Source organism: Ricinus communis, chromosome 7 (genome assembly GCF_019578655.1).
Source record: "Ricinus communis isolate WT05 ecotype wild-type chromosome 7, ASM1957865v1, whole genome shotgun sequence".
Lineage (NCBI taxonomy): Eukaryota > Viridiplantae > Streptophyta > Magnoliopsida > Malpighiales > Euphorbiaceae > Ricinus > Ricinus communis.
In genome coordinates, this window is record NC_063262.1 from 28,149,263 (window position 1) to 28,171,583 (window position 22,321).

At 37.6% G+C, this 22,321-nt stretch overlaps 2 protein-coding genes and 2 pseudogenes across 6 annotated transcripts; 3 read left to right on the forward strand and 1 right to left on the reverse strand.

The window, feature by feature from the left end:
* Nucleotides 1-667: 667 nt before the first annotated feature.
* LOC8278408 (OVARIAN TUMOR DOMAIN-containing deubiquitinating enzyme 4) lies at nucleotides 668-5,179 on the reverse strand. 5 transcript variants are annotated; one of them, XM_048377080.1, is made up of 7 exons: nucleotides 4,521-4,669; nucleotides 3,917-4,038; nucleotides 3,543-3,583; nucleotides 3,224-3,322; nucleotides 2,825-2,989; nucleotides 2,344-2,391; nucleotides 668-1,877 (listed from the first exon to the last, which is right to left on the reverse strand). In XM_048377080.1, exons 1-6 carry the CDS (start codon nucleotides 4,567-4,569, stop codon nucleotides 2,376-2,378), a joined length of 492 nt encoding a protein of 163 aa, XP_048233037.1. In that variant the 5' UTR covers nucleotides 4,570-4,669; the 3' UTR covers nucleotides 668-1,877; nucleotides 2,344-2,375. The 5 variants fall into 5 exon arrangements, with proteins under 5 accessions (XP_048233037.1, XP_025012364.1, XP_002514949.2 ...); XM_025156596.2 differs by lacking the exon at nucleotides 668-1,877 and having other exon boundaries at nucleotides 2,234-2,391; nucleotides 4,551-4,673; XM_002514903.3 differs by lacking the exon at nucleotides 668-1,877 and having other exon boundaries at nucleotides 2,234-2,391.
* A 228-nt stretch (nucleotides 5,180-5,407) lies between these two features.
* Nucleotides 5,408-7,521, forward strand: LOC8278407. The gene is made up of 2 exons (XM_002514902.3): nucleotides 5,408-5,672; nucleotides 6,153-7,521. Exon 2 carries the CDS (start codon nucleotides 6,174-6,176, stop codon nucleotides 7,281-7,283), a length of 1,110 nt encoding a protein of 369 aa, XP_002514948.2. The 5' UTR covers nucleotides 5,408-5,672; nucleotides 6,153-6,173; the 3' UTR covers nucleotides 7,284-7,521.
* A 150-nt stretch (nucleotides 7,522-7,671) lies between these two features.
* Nucleotides 7,672-8,928, forward strand: LOC8278406 (annotated as a pseudogene).
* Nucleotides 8,929-10,818: 1,890 nt separating this feature from the next.
* Nucleotides 10,819-17,386, forward strand: LOC8278405 (annotated as a pseudogene).
* Nucleotides 17,387-22,321: the final 4,935 nt, after the last annotated feature.

Below are 22,321 nucleotides of genomic sequence, written 5' to 3' on the forward strand. Positions count from 1 at the left end.
GAGAAGTATACTGAAAGAGTATGCCCCAGCAGCAGCTTCTAAAGCAGCAAGACAACAGTTTTTAAACCTTACTTCCAATCCCCTTATAAAAATTGGAAATGCAAAGTATATTAACAAGAGGATGGTGCACATTGTAAGATTAACTAAATAATAAGGACTAAGGGACATAAATTTGTTCAGTTAATTATATTCATTTGTTCTCTTCATGCACTTGGGAATTATCATAAAGATAAACTAGAATGGGAACATTCTGAATTACAATGGGCTAGCTAAACTATAATTATTATTCTTCTATAAGAATAACTTCATCTTTTTGGCAAGAAATAACAATCAAATGGTTAAAATTTTAAAACTAATAATTGGAAGTGGTAATCTGTAAAAAAATAACAAAGTATATAAAATAGTGTTTTTATTGGCTGACTTTCGTATTTTTTTTAAATTTTTATAAATATAGATAAAAGAATAAAAAATTATTTAACACTTCAAAAACTAAAATGATTAGTCTTAGAATAACTTTTATCTTATATAATTCTCTTTCTCTAATTTATGTTATTCCTCAATTTAGTAGTCCTAATCCTTAATCTTTAATTCATGAATCCTAATATTTATTGAACTATAAAACCCTAATGACTTATAAAAACACGTTTGTAAATGATAGACAAATTTATTATTTTATTATTTTTAAAACACATCTTTACCATATGTATTAAGTATTCAAACTTTAGAAGCATTAAAATAACAAGCTTATCATATTCTTTCCTGATGTGGTCCTTTCCATGGTGGTCTCAGTACCGCCCATTTCTGGTGTCTTGGTACCGGAGCAGCCTTGGAGTTTCTGACATTCCAAAACAATCTCTGGCAGAGAAGAATCTTCACTTTCTAGTCAGTTTACCAATCATTTGCCGATGCCTATTCAAACTCGCTACAAATAGCCTCTTTATCATATGATCTTCTCTTAGCTTTGTTCTCCTGGGCACTTCTAAGATCTTATCTGAGACCATATGAAAATCTATGTTCATTTCCCATGTAGAATTAATTTTTCTTTAAGATTTTAATCTGTAGCTGAGGATTGATGCTAAATGTTATCAGTTATCCCTTCCAAGGTTTTTCATTTATCTTTAAGACTAATCCAAGTGCAAACACTCTCATCTAATGGGATAACCTTACCGATATCTTCCACCATGCTTCCAGAGACATCACAGATAGCCAGGCAGTTTTTAGGGCTCCCCTTAGATCATCCACTATTCTTTCCATTTTAACTTTGCGTTATCTCTGCTGATTCTGTACCTATTCAATGACGCAATGATATCATGGGGAGGTAAAGCACCAGCAGCTATGGTTTTCTACCCTTGCTTGACACTCTCAACGTAATCCTGGAACTCTTCCCATCATGTTTCAGGAAGAAGTCTCTCTAGGTTTTCATGGAAATGGAAGGGACCCTGCTATAGCACTCATGTAAACCTGAGGTAGCGTCAGGACTTTGCCAAGAGGCACAAGATATTGCTTTTGAAGCCTGTCTCGAATTCTGTAAGCATAATGTGCATCCTCAAGGTCTTCATGTTCTGGGTACTGTTGTGGGAATAATCTTCTAGCTATGCTCTCACACAGGAGAGTAGAACGGCCGCGGGAAGAGTATAAAGGGCACATTTGCAGCAAAGCTGATTTCTCTAAGCTTGCCAGAATTCACCTTTTCAAGATCCAATTTCAATGCTCAGCGGAAGTGATAAACTGTCTCTGTCAATGCCTTTCTTCCCCGCAATTCTTTTCTCTTCTCTTGACAGCACCTTCTTCTCTTTGTTATTCTCTTTAAACCAATGTATTCCTTACCATGCTTGCTATTTCACATTATCTCCTCTCTATGCTTCCTGGACATCCCCCTAGCATTAGGACCTTTAAGCAATCGGTCAAGATTCTCTACTATATCCTTGAAACAGAGTGCTATGCTTAAGTCGGTTAAATGAGATTTGCCATGATTAACTTGGAGATAGAATTAACCATATTTATGAGCATGCAGCATAGGACTATGATTATTTTGGGTTTTCTGTTTAGAGTATGAAGTTTGTTAGCTTGGACTATGATTATTCTGGTTTTTCTGTTTAGAGTATGAAGTGACTATCCACTGAGATTTAAGAATTCAGCTCTATGGTATCACGAAAGAAGCTGAATTAGCAATTATCTAATGAGTTTGAATTTTCTTCAAGTTAGGGGAAATTGCACATTGCCATCCATCTAATTCAGTTCAAGTAGTTATATCTTAGTTAGAATTAAATAATATGAAATACATGAAGGAATTAAATTGGTTTCAGATATTGAACCAGAGATTGTTATAGCACAAAGGATTACAGTTTAGCGTTGTTAGAACAATGACAATTTCTTCATCTTTTTCTGCCCCTGCCAAGAAACCAAATCAAACAAGTCCATCAGCAAAGACTTGGGATAATCTTATACGGCCAGAATAAAGAAATTTGAGTTTTCTGCAATAAGATGGGCACCAGCAATGCAGAATTTGTCAAATTTATATCTAGTTTATTAATACAGGATGAGGATAAAAGTACTCCCCTAGTTACCTAATGGTACATTGGAATAGCAGATCATCTTGGTCTACAAGAACTTATTCGAACTCACACTAATCACTAAGCAGTGAATTTAATCAGCAGTGTAAATTATTTCCCATGAAATCACCTCAAAACACATGCATCATGAATCTAAAGCATATTAGCACTAATGATAAATCAACAGTATTTTGTATGTAACATGACTGGTAGGATTAGTAGGCTACAATCCGAAAAACACAAAATAAAATGGAGAAAGCAAGCTAGCTTACTGCTTGGATTTTATATCCGTAGTCTGATTCTGCAATGCATCATAGTGCCCATACCCATGATACAGGACACATATGGGATTTTCCTTCCCATACTCTTGACCATATTCAGCTATGACTTTGAGACTACCAGAATTTCGATCTCGCATGTATACTGTGATTGGTATCCTAGACATGGAAACTTAAATTATCATCTAAGAATGAGAATTCAGTGATCCAATTATAACTAAATGGGCCCTATCAAAATATTGATAACAGGATAAATGTGAATTGATATAAGAAAATAAGTATTTTTAGCATATTCCAAATGCTCATTTGATTTAGTATAATTTTTAACTAATAGAACAAAGGAGAATTCCACAATACTATAATGTTTGAAAGCGTACATGACAGGTAGCTTACTTTAGGACATGCGAAGACATGAGCAACTCAGGCTCCCCTCCCCAAACATGAGGCTGTCTCATCTGTCCTACATATGTGTCAAAATCATCTTCAAGAAACCTGCCAAGTGCACAATCATATTTATTTTCATTTCAATAACTATTAGAGAGAGATTAGTGTCATTGAGATCAGTCAACTAACAAAAAAAAAAAACTATATTGGACTACCAAGCTCCTCTACTGCTATTCTCCGCAAAGGTGGTTAGCTTAAACCTATTAGTCGATGCTTTTACAGTACCATTCATTAAAAGAATATGAAAAGGATCCTCAAGCATACTTACCATTCAGTGTCCCTGCGCCTCTTAATAAATTCATCCGCTACCTAGGAAAAGCACAAGAGTTTTCAGTAAGGAAGTCAAGAAATACATGCAACAAAATAACAAGAATAAGCATGCACACAAACAGACAAATATCTGCATTTCTTTTATCCAGTGAGATATTTATTCCATCTGGGTAACTATAGGAGATAGCCTCCCCTGCCTCATTGTAGCCACCTAAATCAGCATACTTGTCATATCATAGGGAGCCATTGGTTATGGATTTGATTATAAGACCTCAAAGCTCCCAGGCACTTAGGCTTGCTGGAGTGCACAGCTAAGCATATATTTGGTACAAAAAATCTAAAATTTAGCATAGAAATTCTGCTTAGTTGTACTTTCGCTCGAAGCTCATCTGCAAGTTCTTTCTCAAGACTCTCAGTTGGAGATGGTTTCCCTTCCCTAAGGCAAGCTCCATGAACCACAGACCGGAACAAACACCTTCCATCTCCAGGTATCCCTGTGCCAGCCCAAAATCCAATCAATAATCTCAGAACACTCGATATAATAAATTTCATTCCGCGACACACCATCTTCAAAAGGGTAGTGAAATAACAATTCCACAAAAGTAAAGCCAAAAGATAAATGAATAAACAAAAGATGAATAAAATAAATAAAAGATAAAACACACCAAACCCATCATCCATATCCAAAAAATCCAAGCTTTCTCTTCAGGGGAGCACACAAAAAAAAAAAGAAAAAAAAAATTAAGAAGAAGCAAAACCACCACGACCACCCATAACAAATAAATAGACACTCAAAACTACAATACTAAACCACGCAAAAGGACGCCAACTTTAGTAATACGGCAAGTAAAGAATGGAACTCAAAACCAACTTTAATAAGGAAGGCACCAGCTTGGGCAACGCAAAAATCCATCTCACTTTCTTTTGAGAAAAAGCAACCTTTTCCAGACATCAAAAAAATAATCAGAAAACATACATAGTTTTTGAAATTGAACCGAGTCGTTACCAAGCGCAGTTTTGGTCATTTTTCGAATAGCAAAACAGCACCAAAAGAATATCAGGATTTAATTCTGAACTTCCATCGGTTCAATTCAAGAAATGAAATAAAGAACAGTCTTATTACAATTTTTATCACCTGAGAATGAGTTCTTCCTTGTTTTTCTGTAATGGTGGAGTGTGATAGCGAGAATCTCAGAATCAGAATCCGATACCCTTTATGCCTTTTCCTTTTTGCGATTGCGATTGCTTTCTGGGTTGATCTTTGGCAAGAGGTGTGGAGAGTGATGAGAATACTGATCATGAGTGTGACTGAATGGAGAGCTCCATTTTTATATGCACAGATCAGCTGCTTTGGATTGAATTAACGGCTAACTGTTTGTTCGGCGGTGCCCCTCGCGCTGCTAGACCTTTTTCAACCGTTGGGCTGCGATGTTATGGTCCGAACCGTTTTCTTGGCAGTGGCCTATTTGGAAATGTCTGGCCTAGATTTTACTGCCCAGCTGATGGCATGTAACTGTTAGCCCTGATCCCATTCAGAACCGGAATCAAAACAGAATTGGCAATTCTAATTCTAGTCCATGAAACGTGGAACCGAAATCGGATAGCCGGTTTAGTTTTTAATTTATGAGGCAGATAGTTTCGATTCAATTTTAGTTCCATTACGTTTGGATTGAAAAATGTTTGAGCTAGACCGAGCTAATAACTAAAAGTTATACCAATGTAAATTGTAAAGATCATTAAATCCGATTAAAAATTAAGATTTTCTTTTTCTTCTCTTTGGATCAAACAAAAAGAATAAAGATATCATGGGATTGAATAATAATCAGCAGTTATTAGCGGTTAGAGTTGCGCAAGCAGAACTTTACAATTTTGTAATCTTATTTAAGATAAAAAAAGATGTCACGGAATTCATTGCTAGAATTTATGGCAACCATAAATTAAAATTACCCACATGAAAAACAAAAAGCGTATAGCAATCACATGAATTTGCTCCCTCTTCTTTCTAACTTTTCTATAATCAGCTGTTCTATTTCTATAAATCAGTCCTTTTGTTTTCTACCTCCTATTTCTTTCTTTTTTACGGTTACTGTTCTTGCATGCAGATTTTGTCAGCAGATTCTTGTTCCTGGTAATCGAAATCTCCGGTCCAATATGAATTTTTTCCTTTTAAGTAGCATTTTTCTGTTCATTGTGTTACAGACTCATGCAAATCACTAATGATCAAGAACTCTCTGTGAACGTTTTTAGTGTGTCATCTCTCCTTTACTCTTTTGCCGATATGTTTTTTTTTTTTTTTTTTTTTTTCTAATTACTATTTGCATTGTTGCTATAACACCTAATTCTTGAAAATCAGTTGGAAGGGAAAATCTTCATGTTTTTTGGATGGGAAAACTATACTTAGCATTAATCATACGATTTCTGGATGCATTTTAAATTTTTCATGGATGTCTTTTGATTTAAATGCATGGATAACTTTTCAGTAATGAGAGAGCTGTAACTGTGCTATAATTTGTAGATTTTTGTGATGAATTAGTTACATTTTACAGTTTACATATGATGCAATTGTCATTCACAACCTTGTTAATGCAATTGAATCTGAAATCGTCAGGAATCAACAGCAACAAATAAAATGAGTTCCAGACGCCCTCCACTACATACCTGTGGACTTTCTTTCATGGAAATAGCTGACGAAGTCTGCATAAAGGCACAACAACTCAGTGGACCCATAGGTTCAATGACAAAGAAGATTTCCAGGATGGCTTCATTAGCCTCCCCTTTTGTCTACGCTCTTGAATATCAGCTGCTGTTAATCTTTTCCTTCTTGGATGATCGGATTTTCGCCCTTGAATACGTGGTTGAGGCCATTTTCCCGCCTTCGAAATACGTGTTCGATAAGGTTGATGAATTTGTCAAGATTGCTGAAGTCCTGCCAGGAAAGTTTGATGAAGCTGTGAGCAAGTTTCCAACAATTATCCATCAAGTTCCATTTCTTGATTGGGCCTTGTTTCGTGCCATTTCAAGCCTGAATTTCTTCCTCTCTATATTGATAGAATGGGGATCAGAAAATGCCAAGGAAAAGGAAATATTGATTGATATCAACTGTAACGAGAGCAGCAATGAATCAGGTGCAGCTCAAAAAGCGGATCAAAGAAAAGAATCTCAGAAGAACGGAATTAAAGAAGATGGTGTTCCTACATCTGTATCATCAGGAGTTGAAAATGGAACAGTCATGAAATGCACGTATAAGGATGCACTAGAGAAGGTCATGAAAGCCACATACAAGGATGCACTGGAGAAGGGAACTAAAGAATTAGACAGCAGAAACGAGGAAAAGAAGGAAGGAAGAACAAAGAAGAGCATCGGAAAGAAAAAGAATAGAGCAACGGCAGAGACAGAAATCAAGGAAGCTATCACAGAAGGAAAGATGAAGAAGAACATAGAAAATAAAGAAGAGACTGTTAAGAAGGAAATCAGAAAATCCAGACCTGACAAGGAGGCAACTAAGGGAGGAACAAAGAAGAAGATAGAAAACACAGAAAAGAGTGCAAAAGAGGAGACTGAAAAATCCATTATCAAGGAAGTAAACAGGGAAGGAGGGGATAAAAATGCTAATAAAATAGAGGAAAAACTTAGCAACGGGGATCAGATTCTGGAGCTGTTTGAGTCTGCTTGGCTTGCGAGCCCAAGAAATAAAGAAACACCAAGCTCTCTCTCACGTTCGGTATCATATCAATGGTGATTGGTGAAGGAAACTTACTATGACATTCTTTTTATGATATAAGGAAAATAACATGCTGCTCTGACATTCTTCAAGAATATGTATTAGTAGAGGAATCTTTGTAGATATCTTAGTGCAATTTTTCAATGTAAAATACTATTGTATTAGTAGGTTGGCTAAAATGATTGTAAATTATAGTTTATCATATGAGCTGCATCATGTATGTACAAATTTATATAAAAAGGTTATTTATTAAGTATTTGAGTTGCAATTTTCTTATCATTCGCATAATGGTACAGGTTAATTAAGAAATGGAAAAATTCAAAAACATATATATGTATTTTTTGGTAATTTAATTTTAAAAATTGAATTTTTTAATAAATTAATGTATTTATATTTCTCTAATTACATGAGTTTTTATTGATGTGGCTTAATTTATGTGACGTTTTTTTAATTTTTTTTTTTTAAATAACATATAAGCTCTACATCATATAAATTAAGCTATACCAATAAAATCTCACAGGTTATAAGCTGGAGGGGTCTGTAGGGGTCCTTGGGGATCAGTTAACCTTGATCGTCTATCGACTTTCGATACAATCGCAATGGATCCGATACTTAAGAAGGAGCTGATGGATGACTTGGATAGATTTGTGAAGAGAAAGGAATTCTGCAGAAGAGTGGGAAAGCCTTGGAAACGTGGGTACTTGTTGTAGGGTCCTCCTGGTACAGGCAAGTCAAGCTTGGTAGCAGCCACGGCTAACTACCTGAAATTCGACATATATGACCTCGAACTTACAAGAATGCGAAGCGATTCAGATCTGACGAGATTGCTAACCACAACAGCTAATAGATCAATACTTGTAATTGAGGATATTGATTGTACCATTGAGTTGCAGGATCGGCAATTTGAACATTACAACCCTGGTGACAGTCAGGTAAGTTCATAGTTCCTTAATTATGTGCACTCTTTATATATTATTAAAACTGGTTATCTCTTTTATAAAGGCTGGAACCTGTTAATGTAATAAAAGAACAGAAGGTTAGTCATGTGTCATGTGGATATCAGATATGGCAATGCCAAGTCAATTTGAAAAAAAACAGCAATTGTTCTAGTGCTGTGTAAGTTATTGCTAATGATATATTGTTGCAGTTGACACTGTCAGGATTGTTGAACTTCATTGATGGGTTATGGTCAAGCTATGGAGATGAGAGGATAATCATATTCACAACAAATTATAAAGACAAACTAGATTCTGCATTGCTAAGACCGGGCAGAATGGACATGCATATACATATGTCTTATTGCAGTCCTAGTGGATTCAAGATTCTTGCTTCTAATTATCTAAATATCAAGAATCATTGCCTCTTCACAGAGATTGAAAAACTGATAGAGGAAGTGGAAGTGACACCAGCAGAAATTGCAGAAGAGCTCATGAAAGGCGATGATGTTGATACTGTACTAAACGGACTCCAAGGATTTCTTCAGAGGAAGAAAGAAATGAAATGTGAAAAAACTGAAGCAGAAACCCAAGCTGAAATGCCTAAAGAAGTGGCCCAAAATGAAGATGAGAAAGAAAGACAAGAAATGGAGAATAAATACAGCAAGGGGAAAGTCAAGAATAATAAGAGGACGAGAGCAAAAAGAGGGAAAGGGAGACTTGTTTAGGCATCTTCTCTCATCCATTTGTGCATTTTTTATCCTTCTTGTATCCAAGTAAATGTTGCAATTTCAATAATCTCTGTGCGACGATTCAAAAAAGGATTTTCTTTCATGTATTATTAATATTAGTGAGTTAATTACTGTTTTCCTTTGAAGGGAGCATAGTAAAGCTTTATCCTTTTCTGGAATAATTGATTAGTTATTTCTGGATTTGGCCATGTTTCATGTCATTTCATGCCTGAATTTCTTCCTCTCTGTATTTGACAGAACAGGGATCGAAAGATACCAAGGAAAAAGGAAATTTACAGGATAATGGCAAAGTTCAAAAGATTTCTGATGAAGTTAAAGGAATTCAACTCGTGTAAGAATTAATTTGCCAACACAGAAAACAGTTGCTAATGATGAGAACTACTGGCACTCAACAGAAAAATCTAAATATCAAGAATCGTTGCCTTTTCACAGAGATTGGAGAAAATGATGTAGGAAGTGGAACTGATACCAGCAGAAGTTGCAGAAGAGCTCATGAAAGGTGATGATATTGGTTTTGTACTAAAAGAATTCCAAGGATTTCCCCAAAAAAATGAAGGAAATGAAGTAATGTTGGAAGAACAGAAACAGAAACCCAAGATGAAATAGATAAAGGAGTGACTGAAAATGAAAATGAGAAAGAATGCCAGTGATGAAGGAGAAATGTAGCAAGGAGATTTTCAAGAACAATAAGAAGAGAGCAAGAAGGTGGATAGGAAGACTTATTAGATTTACATATTTTAGTTGACGGAGAACAAAAAATAAAATAAAATGAAAAGCAATATCTACACATTAAAACATATAAAAACAATTTAAAATTTGTTAATCTTTATCTTCATATAATTTCATAATACTTAGCCATTAAAACTTTAAATAATTATCTTAAAATTTATCATAAAAATTAATTTAGATAATCTAATTGAAAAAATAAAAAACCTTTTATATATAAGTTAAATTAATTATATATACACATAAAAATAAATGTACTTTGAGATGTACTTATTTAGTAGTATATGATTGATTCGGTTTAATTTAGTTCGATAGTTCTAAATTAAAAGTTTTTAAAAAATTATTTTAATAATAAATATAATTAACATATTTAGTTGTTCAGTTAGGGAGAACGAGGAAACACCTTTTATAATGTAGGGAGTAAATTACTATATTTTGGAAAATAGAGGTCTCGAATTTGATGTCTTAATCTCCGGCACTAAGTATCTGACTACCCAAACTAAAACATGTTGGTTCAAACGATTGAAATTGCAAGAAGTATTACTTACATTAGAAAATACATTGCGAGTGATTAGTAAATCATAAGGTTGATAAAGACAATCATAGGTCCTTGGAGTGAAATATTATATGGAAATTTACTGCTTACATTCAGTTGAACAGGTCGCTTAGTTGGGCCCTACTATTTTATAATAATGCTCAAAGAAGATTATTTTTGCATTTCTTTTCTTCTTCTTTATTTAACCAAATATCATATAATGTTTGATCAATATTTTATGCCCATAAGTGTAAACTAATCTACTATTCAAATATATTTTATCTATGGTTTAAGACCCAAGACACATACTGAAAAATGTCAGTTTCTAAAATATGTTAATACTGCTCCACTTTGTAATTTTTCTAATAGACTCGTCAGAAGATTCTGTTAATAATGTTCCGACCGTAGTTGACTTGGTTGAAAATTTCGACAGAAGTTTTCTGTTGTTCAAGCTTGTGGATTGCTTCTTGGCTTCAGGAAGAAGCTTATCCATTCCTGCTTGTTTCTTCTATGTAATACCGATTTCATCTTACAAACACATCAAGCAAACCATAAAATACACAGAAAGCTTCACCCATTTCCTTACAGATCCTATCATGTCGAACATGTTTACTGTGCCAAGTTTTCCATCTACAACATCAGTTATATCAACATACACCGCCTTTTCTACATCAGCAATGCTTGTCCGGACACTGCTCAACGAGTTCCAGCACTTGACCAGCCAGCTAATCCCTCAAAAACTGCAAGACAAAGTAGTGGTGAGCGTTGGTAGCTTTTTCCGATCAAATTCTTCCCAATTAACCCTGATCATTGACGAATACATTCATGGATTCGACATTAATGAAATCTACCAAGCTTCTGAAGCCTACTTAAGTACAAGAATCATCCCATCAATAGACCAGCTTAAGGTTTGCAAAGCTCCAAAGGAAAAGAACCTTTCAGTTACTATCAACTGTTAAACACTGTAAAGGTTTATTGTAAGGGTAGTATAGTATTTTCCATGATTAGAGTATAAATAGTCATTTAGGTTAAGTTTTCTTCGTAATGAATATTATGGAATTACCTCATTTTGTATCATGGTATCAGAGCCTAAATTGATTGAGTCTTCTAACTGCTAGGTCTGCTGGTTGCTGCGTGCGTCTGTTGCAGAGCTGCGTCTTCTTGCTGCTGTGTGCGTTGCACACCACCTGCTCGACAAAATTCCTTAAGCTACTGTGCGTCGACTACTGTTGGTTGCGTCGACTGCGTGTGAGGTGTCGACTGCTGTTGGTTGCATCGACTGCGTGAGTCTTCTTCTTCTTGATGTGTGTGTTGCTGCTGTGTGCGTTGCACACCACCTGCTCGACAAAATTCCTTAAGGCTGGCGTCATTCGTCATTGCGTGAGTCTTCTTCTTCTTGATGCGTGTGTTGCTGCTGTGTGCGTTGCACACCACCTGCTCGACAAAATTCTTTAAGTTCCTAGTCTGAATCTGTGTGACTTCTTTCCTCTACCCCGTCTTTAGAGTAATTGATTGTTGTTGATTTCTGTTGAGTTTTTCCTTCGTTTGTCTGTTCCGTATGGCTGAAGCTAGAGATGATTCGCTTCAAGCAGTTAGTGTTCAGTTGGATGGTAAGAATTATGCATATTGGAGCTACGTGATGAAAAATTTCTTGAAAGGGAAACAAAAGTGGGGATATATTTCGGGTGCTTATATTAAGCCTCAAGATGATGTGGCATTATTGGATAAATGGGAAGTTGATAATTCAAAAATTATTACTTGGATCAATAATTATGTTAAGCATTTGATAGGCATCAAATTAGCAAAATATGAGACGGCTAAGGAGGTTTGGGATCACCTAGCTCGACTGTATACACAGTCTAATTTTGCAAAGCAATACCAGTTGGAGTCTGACATTCGTGCTCTTTAGCAAAAGAGTATGAGTATTCAAGAATTCTACGATGCTATGACAGATTTGTGGGATCAGTTGGCTCTCACAGAACCTGCTGAATTACGAGCCTTTGGGCCTTATATTGTACGAAGAGAGGAGCAGAGATTGGTACAGTTTTTAATGGCCCTTCGTGATGAGTTTGAGGGACTTCGTGGGTCTATTCTGCATCGTCATCCATTACCTTCTGTTGATTCTATTGTTAATGAACTTTTGGCTGAAGAAATTCGTTTGAAGTCCTCGGCTGTAAAAGAGGTTTCTCCAGTTTTTACTCCATCTGTTTTTGCCATGCCTCATCGATCAAATTCTAAATCTCAGTTCAAGCTATATGGATCTGTTGCTCGTGATGAATGCGGGTTTTGCAAGCAAAAAGGTCATTGGAAATCTCAATGTCCGAAATTGGGCAGAGGAAAACAGCAACAGTTTCATCAACAGCAGCAGCAACAGCTTCACCAGTGGTCGTATCGATCACCGCCTCTCCACAATGGACCTCCTCTTCTACCTCGTCCTCACAATGCCTTATCAACCTCCTCCTTAGACCCATCACTGATTGAGCAGTTTCAGCAGTTCCTTGCTTCTCATGTCATGTCTGCTTCCTCTCAAGTAGGTCTGTCATCTAGTCCTTCAGGTATATCCCCCTCCTCCTGGATTTTAGATTCTGGTGCTTCAAACCATATGTCACCTAATTTATCATCATTTACTTCTCTAACCCCTCAAGTTTCGGTTCTGTTATGAGTGCTAGTGGTACACCTATGCCATTGCAAGGTGTTGGTTCGGTTATTACGCCTTCTCTATCTTTATCTAATGTCTATCACATTCCTAGTCTTGCTTTGAATCTTGCTTCTGTTGGTCAAATTTGTGATACTGGATGCTCAGTCTCATTTTCCTCTTCCGCTTGTTTTGTTCAGGATCCACAGTCTCAGAAAGTGATTGGGATCGGCCATAGAGAAGGAGGACTTTATGTATTGGATCAACTCAAAACCCCTCACACTGCGGCTGTTGTTCCTGGTGTGAATTTGTCATCCTTTCGTTTGAATCCCTCTTCATCTGTGTTTTATTTATGGCACTCTCGCCTTGGTCATGTATCTGTGTCTCGTTTAAAATTTTTAGTTTCTACAGGAGCTTTAGGAAATTTGAAAACTCATGACATTTCTTATTGCAGTGGTTGTAAACTAGCCAAGTTTAATGCATTGTCTTTTCCTAAAAGCACTACTATATCTGTCTCTCCTTTTGATCTTATTCATTCTGATGTATGGGGACCCTCTCCTGTTTCTACAAAAGGGGGTTCTCGCTATTATGTATCTTTTATTGATGATTGCACTCGTTATTGTTGGGTTTATCTTATGAAACGTCGTTCAGACTTTTTTGGCATATATAATGAGTTCCGATCTTTTGTAAAAACCCAACATTCAGTTGTTATCAAATGCTTTAGATGTGATTTGGGGGGAGAGTATACTTCTCATGCTTTTAAGGATCTACTTAGTTTAGATGGTACAATTTACCAAACTTCTTGCACTAATACTCCTGAACAAAATGGAGTTGCTGAGAGAAAACATAGACACATTCTAGAGACTGCACGATCACTCTTGTTGTCCGCTAGTGTTCCTAGTGAATTTTGGGGGGAAGGAGTTCTTATAATTAACAGAATTCCTATTTCTTATAATTTTGGCTTGTCTCCCTATGAAAGATTGTATGGTCGTCCGCCAGATTATACTTCTCTTCGTGTTTTTGGTTCTACATGTTTTGTTCTTCTTCCTCATGTTGAACGCAGTAAGCTATCATCTCGATCTACTATATGTGTCTTTCTTGGTTATGGTGCAGGTCAAAAAGGGTATCGTTGTTTTGATCCAATCAGTCATAAATTATATGTTTCTCGTCATGTTATTTTTCTTGAACATATTCCTTATTTTACAATTCCTGACCGTCCTCACCATATATCTATGTCTGATCTTATCCATATTGACCCTTTTACTCGATGTTGATGAGCTATCCTCTCACTGACATTCCCGACACCTCTATTGGCTCCTCTACTACACACTCCGCCCCAATCATCTTCCCGAGATCATGGGATACTATCGTACCTCGCTATCCTGTACGCAATCGTAAGTCCACTAAACAACCTGATTTTGATTATTCTTGTTATTCGAGTTCATTTGTTTCCTTTCTCGCTTCTATTCATCGTCTTTCTGAACCTTCATCTTTCAAAGAAGCCATTCTTGATCCTCTTTGGCGTGCCATGGTACGAGGAGTTAACTGCTCTTCACCAAACCCATACTTGGGATTTAGTTTTCCTTCCTGCAGGTAAACGTGCTATTGGTTCTCGTTGGGTCTACAAGATTAAAACTAAGTCTGATGGTTCTATTGAAAGGTATAAAGCTCGTTTAGTGGCTAAAGGTTATTCTCAAGAATATGGTATGGATTATGAAGAGACTTTTTCTCCTGTTGCTAAAATGACTACAGTTCGATCTCTTATTGCTGTTGCTTCCGTTCGCCGTTGGGATATAACTCAAATGGATGTCAAAAATGCCTTTTTGAATGGCAATCTTCATGAAGAAGTTTATATGGTCCCTCCTCCTGGTCTTGATCATCATCCTGGTGAAGTCTGCAGACTTAGGAAGGCTCTTTATGGTCTCAAACAGGCTCCTTGCGCTTGGTTTGAGAAGTTCTCTGCTGTAATTACTTCACTTGGTTTTCATCCTAGCCATCATGACTCTGCACTGTTTATCAAATGTACTTCGGCTGGTCGAATTTTGCTCTCTCTATATGTTGATGATATGATTATTACAGGTGATGATGTTGTCGGAATTAGTCTGTTAAAGTCCGAACTGACTCGTTGTTTTGCTATAAAGGACTTGGGTTCCCTTCGTTACTTCTTGGGTATTGAAGTTTCTTCTTCTCCAAAAGGGTATCTTCTTTCTCAATCTAAGTACATTTCTGATATTTTTGAGCGTGCTCGCCTTTTTGACAATAAGACTGTTGCTACTCCAATTGAGCTCAACGCTCGTTACTCTGCTTCTGATGGTTCTCTACTGCCGGATCCGAGTTTATATCGGATTGTTGTTGGAAGTTTAGTTTATCTTACTATCACTCGCCCTGATATTGCATATGCTGTTCATATAGTCAGTCAGTTTGTTACTTTTCCTACTACAGTTCATTGGGCTGCTGTTCTTCGCATTTTGAGATACCTCCGCGGGACTCAGTTTCAGACTCTTCTATTTTCATCTGCTTCATCTTTAGAGTTATGTGCTTACTCTGATGCTGATTGGGCTGGTGATCCCACTGATCGTAAATCAACTACTGGATTTTGTATCTTTTTAGGTGATTCCCTTATCTCTTGGAAAAGTAAGAAGCAGGACATCATTTCTCGATCCTCAACGGAGGCTGAATATCGCGCTATGGCTTCTACTACTTGTGAAATAGTTTGGTTGCGATGGTTGCTTGCTGATATGGGTGTCTTTCTGCGGCAACCAACTCCTTTACATTGTGATAATAAGAGCGGTATTCAGATTGCACACAATTCAGTCTTTCACAAACGGACCAAGCATATCGAAATCGACTGTCATATTACCCGTTATCATCTTCAGAATGGCACCTTGACTTTACCTTTTGTTTCTTCTTCCTTACAGCTTGTGGACTTATTTACAAAATGTCTAACTGCCTCACGTTTTCGTTTTTTATCTGACAAACTCTCGATGCTTGTTGCTATCGCATCGTGAGTTTGAGGGGGAATGTTAAACACTGTAAAGGTTTATTGTAAGGGTAGTATAGTCTTTTCCATGATTAGAGTATAAATAGTCATTTAGGTTAAGTTTTCTTCGTAATGAATATTATGGAATTACCTCATTTTGTATCATCAACAAAGGTCAAAAGATTGCTGATGATTTTGAAGGAATTCAACTAGCTTGGCATTTATCCTGCACAGAAACAAAAAACAAGATAGTTGATTATGAAGATTATTCCCCAGTGACCCAAAATTCTGAACGCAGATCAGTTCTGCTGAGTTTTCACAAGCAATACAAGGAGAAGGTATTGAACATTTACCTTCCATCAATATTAGAAAGATCAAAAGCCTTAAAGGAAGAAAAGAAGGTGGTCAAACTCCATTCTCTTTCTAGTGGAGAGTTCAATAGAGGTCCTTGGGGATCAATTAACCTTGATCATCCATCGACTTTCGACACAATTGCTATGGATCCGATACTCAAGCAGGAACTGATGGATGACTTGGTAGATTTGTGAAGAGAAGGGAATTCTACAGAAGAGTGGGAAAGCCTTGGAAACGTGGGTACTTGCTGTATGGTCCTCCTGGTACAGGCAAGTCAAGCTTGGTAGCAGCCATGGCTAACTACCTGAAATTTGACATTTATGACCTTGAACTTACAAGAATGCGAAACAATTCAAAGCTGAGGAGATTCCTGACTACGACAGTTAATAGATCAATACTTGTAATTGAGGATATTGATTGCAGCATTAACTTGCAGGATCGGCGATCCAGACCTTACAAACCTGGTGACAGTCAGGTAAGCTCATAGTATTTTTTTTTTCTAATTATCATATATTACAAAGTTTAACAAGTAATCTCTTTTTACAAAGGCTAGAGACAGTTACTCGAATAAAAGAACAAAATTGGTTAGTCATGCATCATATGGATATCAGATGCGACACAATTTGAAAAAAGCAGCAATTGTTTTAGTGTTGTGTAAGTTATTGCTAATGATATATTATTGCAGTTGACACTGTCAGGATTGCTGAACTTCATTGATGGGTTATGGTCAAGCTGTGGAAATGAGAGGATAATCGTATTCACAATAAACTATAAAGACAAACTAGATCCTGCATTGCTAAGACCGGGCAGAATGGACATGCATATACATATGTCTTATTGTAGTCCTAGTGGGTTCAAGATTCTTGCTTCTAATTATCTAAATATCAAGAATCATTGCCTCTTCACAGAGATTGAAAAACTGATAGAGGAAGTGGAAGTGACACCAGCAGAAATTGCAGAAGAGCTCATGAAAGGAGATGATGTTGATGCTGTACTAAACGGACTCCAAGGATTTCTGCAGAGGAAGAAAGTAATGAAATGTGAAAAAACTGAAGCAGAAACCCAAGCTGAAATGGATTATAAAGAAGTGATTCGAAATGAAAATGAGAAAGAAGGTCAAGAAATGGAGGAGAAATATAGCAAGGAAAGAGTCGAGAATAATAAGAGGAACAGGGCAAAAGGAGGGAAAGGGAGACTTGCTTAGACATCTTTTGTCATCTCTTTTTGGCATCTATCCTCGTTGTTATATCCAAATAAATCTCCAAATTTCAATAATTATTAGGCATATGCTTTCTTCAATAATTATAGCATAAAAAATGTTGATTATCATAATTAAATTTTTCATGATTCAAATTAATCCAGATCAAAGTTAAAATAATATTCAACTGTGATATTCTATAATACCAAGCTTCAACTTCACTTCACTTATATCAATGGTGATGAAGGGATTCTTTGGAAATTACTAATCACAGTCTGTCGATTGTCTCAGCTTCCTTATAAATTTATTGCAGAAGTATTAAAAACAAGGCCATTACAGCAACTAGTCCTTCAAAAAACTGCAAGCCATAATGGCTAGTCTTGGTAGCCTTTTTAGATAAAATTCTTGCCAGATAACCCTGATCATCGACGAGTACAATGGTTCCTGATCATCGGCGAATACAATGGTTTTGCAATCAATAAAATCTACCAAGCTTCTGAAGCCTACTTAAGTACAAGAATCACCCCAACGGTAAACCTGGCCTAAATAAGGTTTCCAAAGCCCCATAAGAGAAAAACCCTTGGATTAACTATCAAAAAATCAAAAGATTACAGATAAACGTGAAGGAATTCAAACTAACGTGGGAATTTACCAGCATAGAACCACATAAAGAATGCTCTCAACTGAATAAACTTAAAGAACGCAGATTAATTCAGCTATGCTTCAACAAAGAAACAAAAAGACAAGGTTGTCATGTACCTGAGTCATAAAGTTGCAGAAATAGAATATACAAAGGTTGGGAAAGAAGAAGAAGAAGAAAGTAAAGAGTAAGAGTAGAGACAGCAGAAGTGTAGGAGGAAAGATAGAATTTGTATTGATAATTCTTGATTGATTTTCAAATAGAGTTTGCTCTACTAGATCTAGCCAATACTGCAAATAGATACTTTCTAGAACAATGTGTTAAAAGCACCCAAATTATACAATATCTGCATAACTCAGCAGGTAAAGACCGACATTAAAGACCAACAGTCTTTGACTGCTGGTCAAGGCCTCAGATATCAAGATCATCACAGGCCTAGTGAGGTAAAAGAGCAGCACCTCTCCTCTAAGGGAAAAGGCTGCTTCTACCTTTCCCTACACAGAAAATTACCGTTAGACTACAAATGTATATAACAGAATACACATTTCCTTTATAATTCAGAATTCTAAATCATCATTAATCAATAAAATCTCAGTTCTTCAACATTCAACTTTTCCACATGGTATTAGAGCAGGATTGATCCTGTCATCATCTATCCAACAATCAGAAATTTTTTTCTTTCATCATATCATAAAATGATCTCACCAAACTCACAAACATTATGTTAAAGGGAAATCAGAATTATTTCGAGTGGTCAAGAGCAGTTTACATTGGCTTTAGTGGCAGAAAAAAATTAGGGTTCATCACAGGAACCCTAACCAAGCCAACAATACAAAACCCGAACCAACCAACAAAAGAGGAGATTGAAACTATCGAAGAATGGCAGACAAACGACCATTTGGTCATGTCCCTCATTACCAACACGATGGAGCCTCAGATTGCCAGACTATGTATGCTTCTGGCATCTCACAGGCTATGTGGGAGAAGATGAGAAACCTGTATGGACAAGAGCACAACTTCGCACACATTTTCAGCCTAAAACAAGAATTAGCACACATCAAGCAAGGAACCAGGTCCAGCGCAAGCTACGCGACCGAAGTACTAACACGGTGGAAGGAATTACAGAGTTACCTCCCACCCACAATAGACCCCGATCAAGCACGCAAGCGACAAGAACAGGACTTAGTGTACACTTACCTCGGCGAGCTCGATACGAGCTACGAAGCTCTCCGGTCCCAAATACTCCTCTCAAGCAACCTCCCTCCGCTCGACGCCATCATAGCACTCGTACAGCAAGAAGAAACTCGACGCATTACCATAGGAGCATCGAACCCCGAAGAGAATGAAGGCCGAGCCTTCGCTGCACTCTCGGGAGACCAAGCCCGAGGCAGGGGGATGCCCACTAGCCTCGAGCGGTGTCACCACTGCAACAAGCAGGGTCACACCGCCCCTCGTTGTTGGCACCTGCACCGTAACCTCCGGCAGGCGCAGCACCGAGGTGAGCGAGGGAGAGGGCAGCGCGAGAAAGAAGAAAGGAGAGGGGAGAATAGAGTGGACGGTGTCGTGGGATTGAGTGTGTCTAACCCTACGAGTTATGACACACTTGTCGGGTCGGGGGGACTCATTAATGGGTTAAATTTGTTTGCCCCGACGTCCGACCCAGCGGCAGCACTTGGGCCAACCGTTCGGCCTAACCCAAGAAGCGGTGGCGGTCCGGCCAGTTGAGGGCAAGATTGGGCCCGCCCGGTCCTAGCAATGGCTCCCAAACCAAACCAGACCTCTTGGTCGAGCCTACACAACCCGGATCCGGCCCAGTTGACAATTCCCAACTCTCACACCTAATCTCTCAGCTCCAGTCCATGTTACAGTCTCAGCAATCCCGTGGGTCAGGTTTAGTATCTCACAATTACACAGATTTTTTACCTGCATATTTTGATTGGATTATTGATTCTGGGGCGACCGACCACATGACTTGGGATTCGACACAGTTGCACAATTTTACTCATGTGAATTCCCAACATGTGATCGTTGCCAATGGGGATAGAGCCGAAATTTCTGGTTTTGGCTCCTCCACCCTTTTGAATCACCCTATACCAAATATCCTTCTTTTACCTAATTTTAAATCGAATTTATTATCTGTTGGTAAAATAACTCAGACTTTAAATTGCAACGTTATTTTCTCACCATCTGCTGTGACTTTTCAGGATCGAATCACCGGGAAGACGATTGGTGAAGGATACCTTCACAATGGCCTATACTATCTTACCACTCCCAGTCAGTGTCTGACCACAACCAAACTTTCCAACCAAGGCCTGTTGATGCATCGGCGGTTTGGGCATCCGTCAGACAAAATTTTGAATCACCTTTTCCATCTTAAAATAGACTCCAGCTGTTGTGATGTTTGTAAATTTTTCAAGCACACTAGATTACCTTTTCCATCGTCGTCTACTAAATCAGAAAAATTATTTGATTTAATCCACTCTGATGTTTGGGGACCCGCCCCCGTTACCTCCTATAATCATTTCCGCTATTTTGTTACTTTTATTGACGATTACTTTCGAATTACTTGGGTCTATTTATTAAAAGGGAAAAATGATGTTTTTACATGTTTTCTCAATTTTTATACCTTTATTAAAAATCAGTACAATGCCAAAATTAAAATCTTCCGTTCAGACAATGGTACTGAATACATCAACAAAAAAATTTCTGAATTTTTTTCCCAAGAAGGTATTCTGCACCAAACTACCTGCATCTATACCCCTGAACAGAATGGGGTTTCAGAAAGGAAAAATAGACATCTTCTTGAGGTTACTTGTACTCTCCTTTTTCAAAATAATGTTCCCCACATTTTTTGGTCGAATGCCCTCCTCACTGCAGCCTATCTCATCAATCGGCTTTCTAGCTCCGTTCTTAACAACCTTAGCCCCCTAGAACTCCTCAAACAAAGAAAAATCGATCAGGTCATATTCGAGTATTTGGCTACACTGCCTTTGTCCACATTAGACGTCACCATAAACTGGAAAAAAGTTGTGTCAAAACCATCTTCCTTGGATACTCCTCAGGAAAAAAGGGCTACAAATGTTATGATCCTACTACTTACAAATCATACATTTCCCGAGATGTGACCTTTAACGAAACCATCCCTTACTTTCCTAATGATCCCTTTCTTCCCACAGTAGACCCAACTGACTTATTTCCCTCTAACTTTTTCTTTTCTGACAGTATACTTCAGGACACTCTCTCTGCACAGGAGCACACTCATATGCCTGTCATCGGCCCTAACCCTTCAGGGGGAGATACTTCCATCCCCATGGCAACTTCTGCAGGGGGAAATCATGAGTCATCAACAGAAGAACTTGCCCTGCGGAGATCCACTAGACCTACCAAACCTCCTGCTCGGCTAAAGGACTATGTGTCCAATTCGGTATTATATCCCATTCATCACTATATCAGTTATACTTCAGTATCACCTTCCTACAAGGCTTATTTAAACACTCTCACATCACACACAGAGCCCACCTCCTTCTATGACGGTAACACCAATCCTAATTGGTGTAAGGCTATGCAAGAGGAACTCCAGGCTCTGGAGAAAAATGAAACATGGGATCTTGTTACCCTACCATCAAATAAAAAACTAGTTGACTGTAAATGGGTATATAAGATCAAATACAAGCATGATGGTACCATTGAAAGGTACAAAGCCCGGCTAGTAGCAAAGGGTTTTACCCAAACTTATGGTGTAGATTACCAGGAGACCTTTGCTCCAGTAGCTAAAATAAGCACAGTCCGTATTTTATTGTCTGTTGCTACTAACTCAGGGTGGAGCTTATTTCAGATGGATGTCAAGAATGCATTTCTTCAAGGGTCTCTAGCCGAAGAGGTATACATGAAACTTCCACCAGGCCATACATTATCCTCTGAGCCTTCCCTGGTATGTAAATTAAAAAAGGCAATCTACGGGCTGAAACAATCACCAAGAGCATGGTATGCCAAGCTTAGTCAGTTTCTCTTAAAAATTAATTTCAGCAAGTGTACCTCTGACTCTTCTATGTTTGTTAAACACACTCACACTCACACCATAATTATTTTAGTATATGTGGATGATATTATTATTACAGGAAATAGTAATGAGGAGATTGAGGAAGTAAAACAAGCTCTAAAGAAGGAATTTGATATCAAGGATCTCGGTCAACTAACTTACTTTCTCGGGATAGAAATAGCCAAATCTCATAAAGGACTATTCCTATCTCAAAGAAAGTATGCCCTGGATCTTCTGCAAAAAACAGGAAAAATAGGAGCCA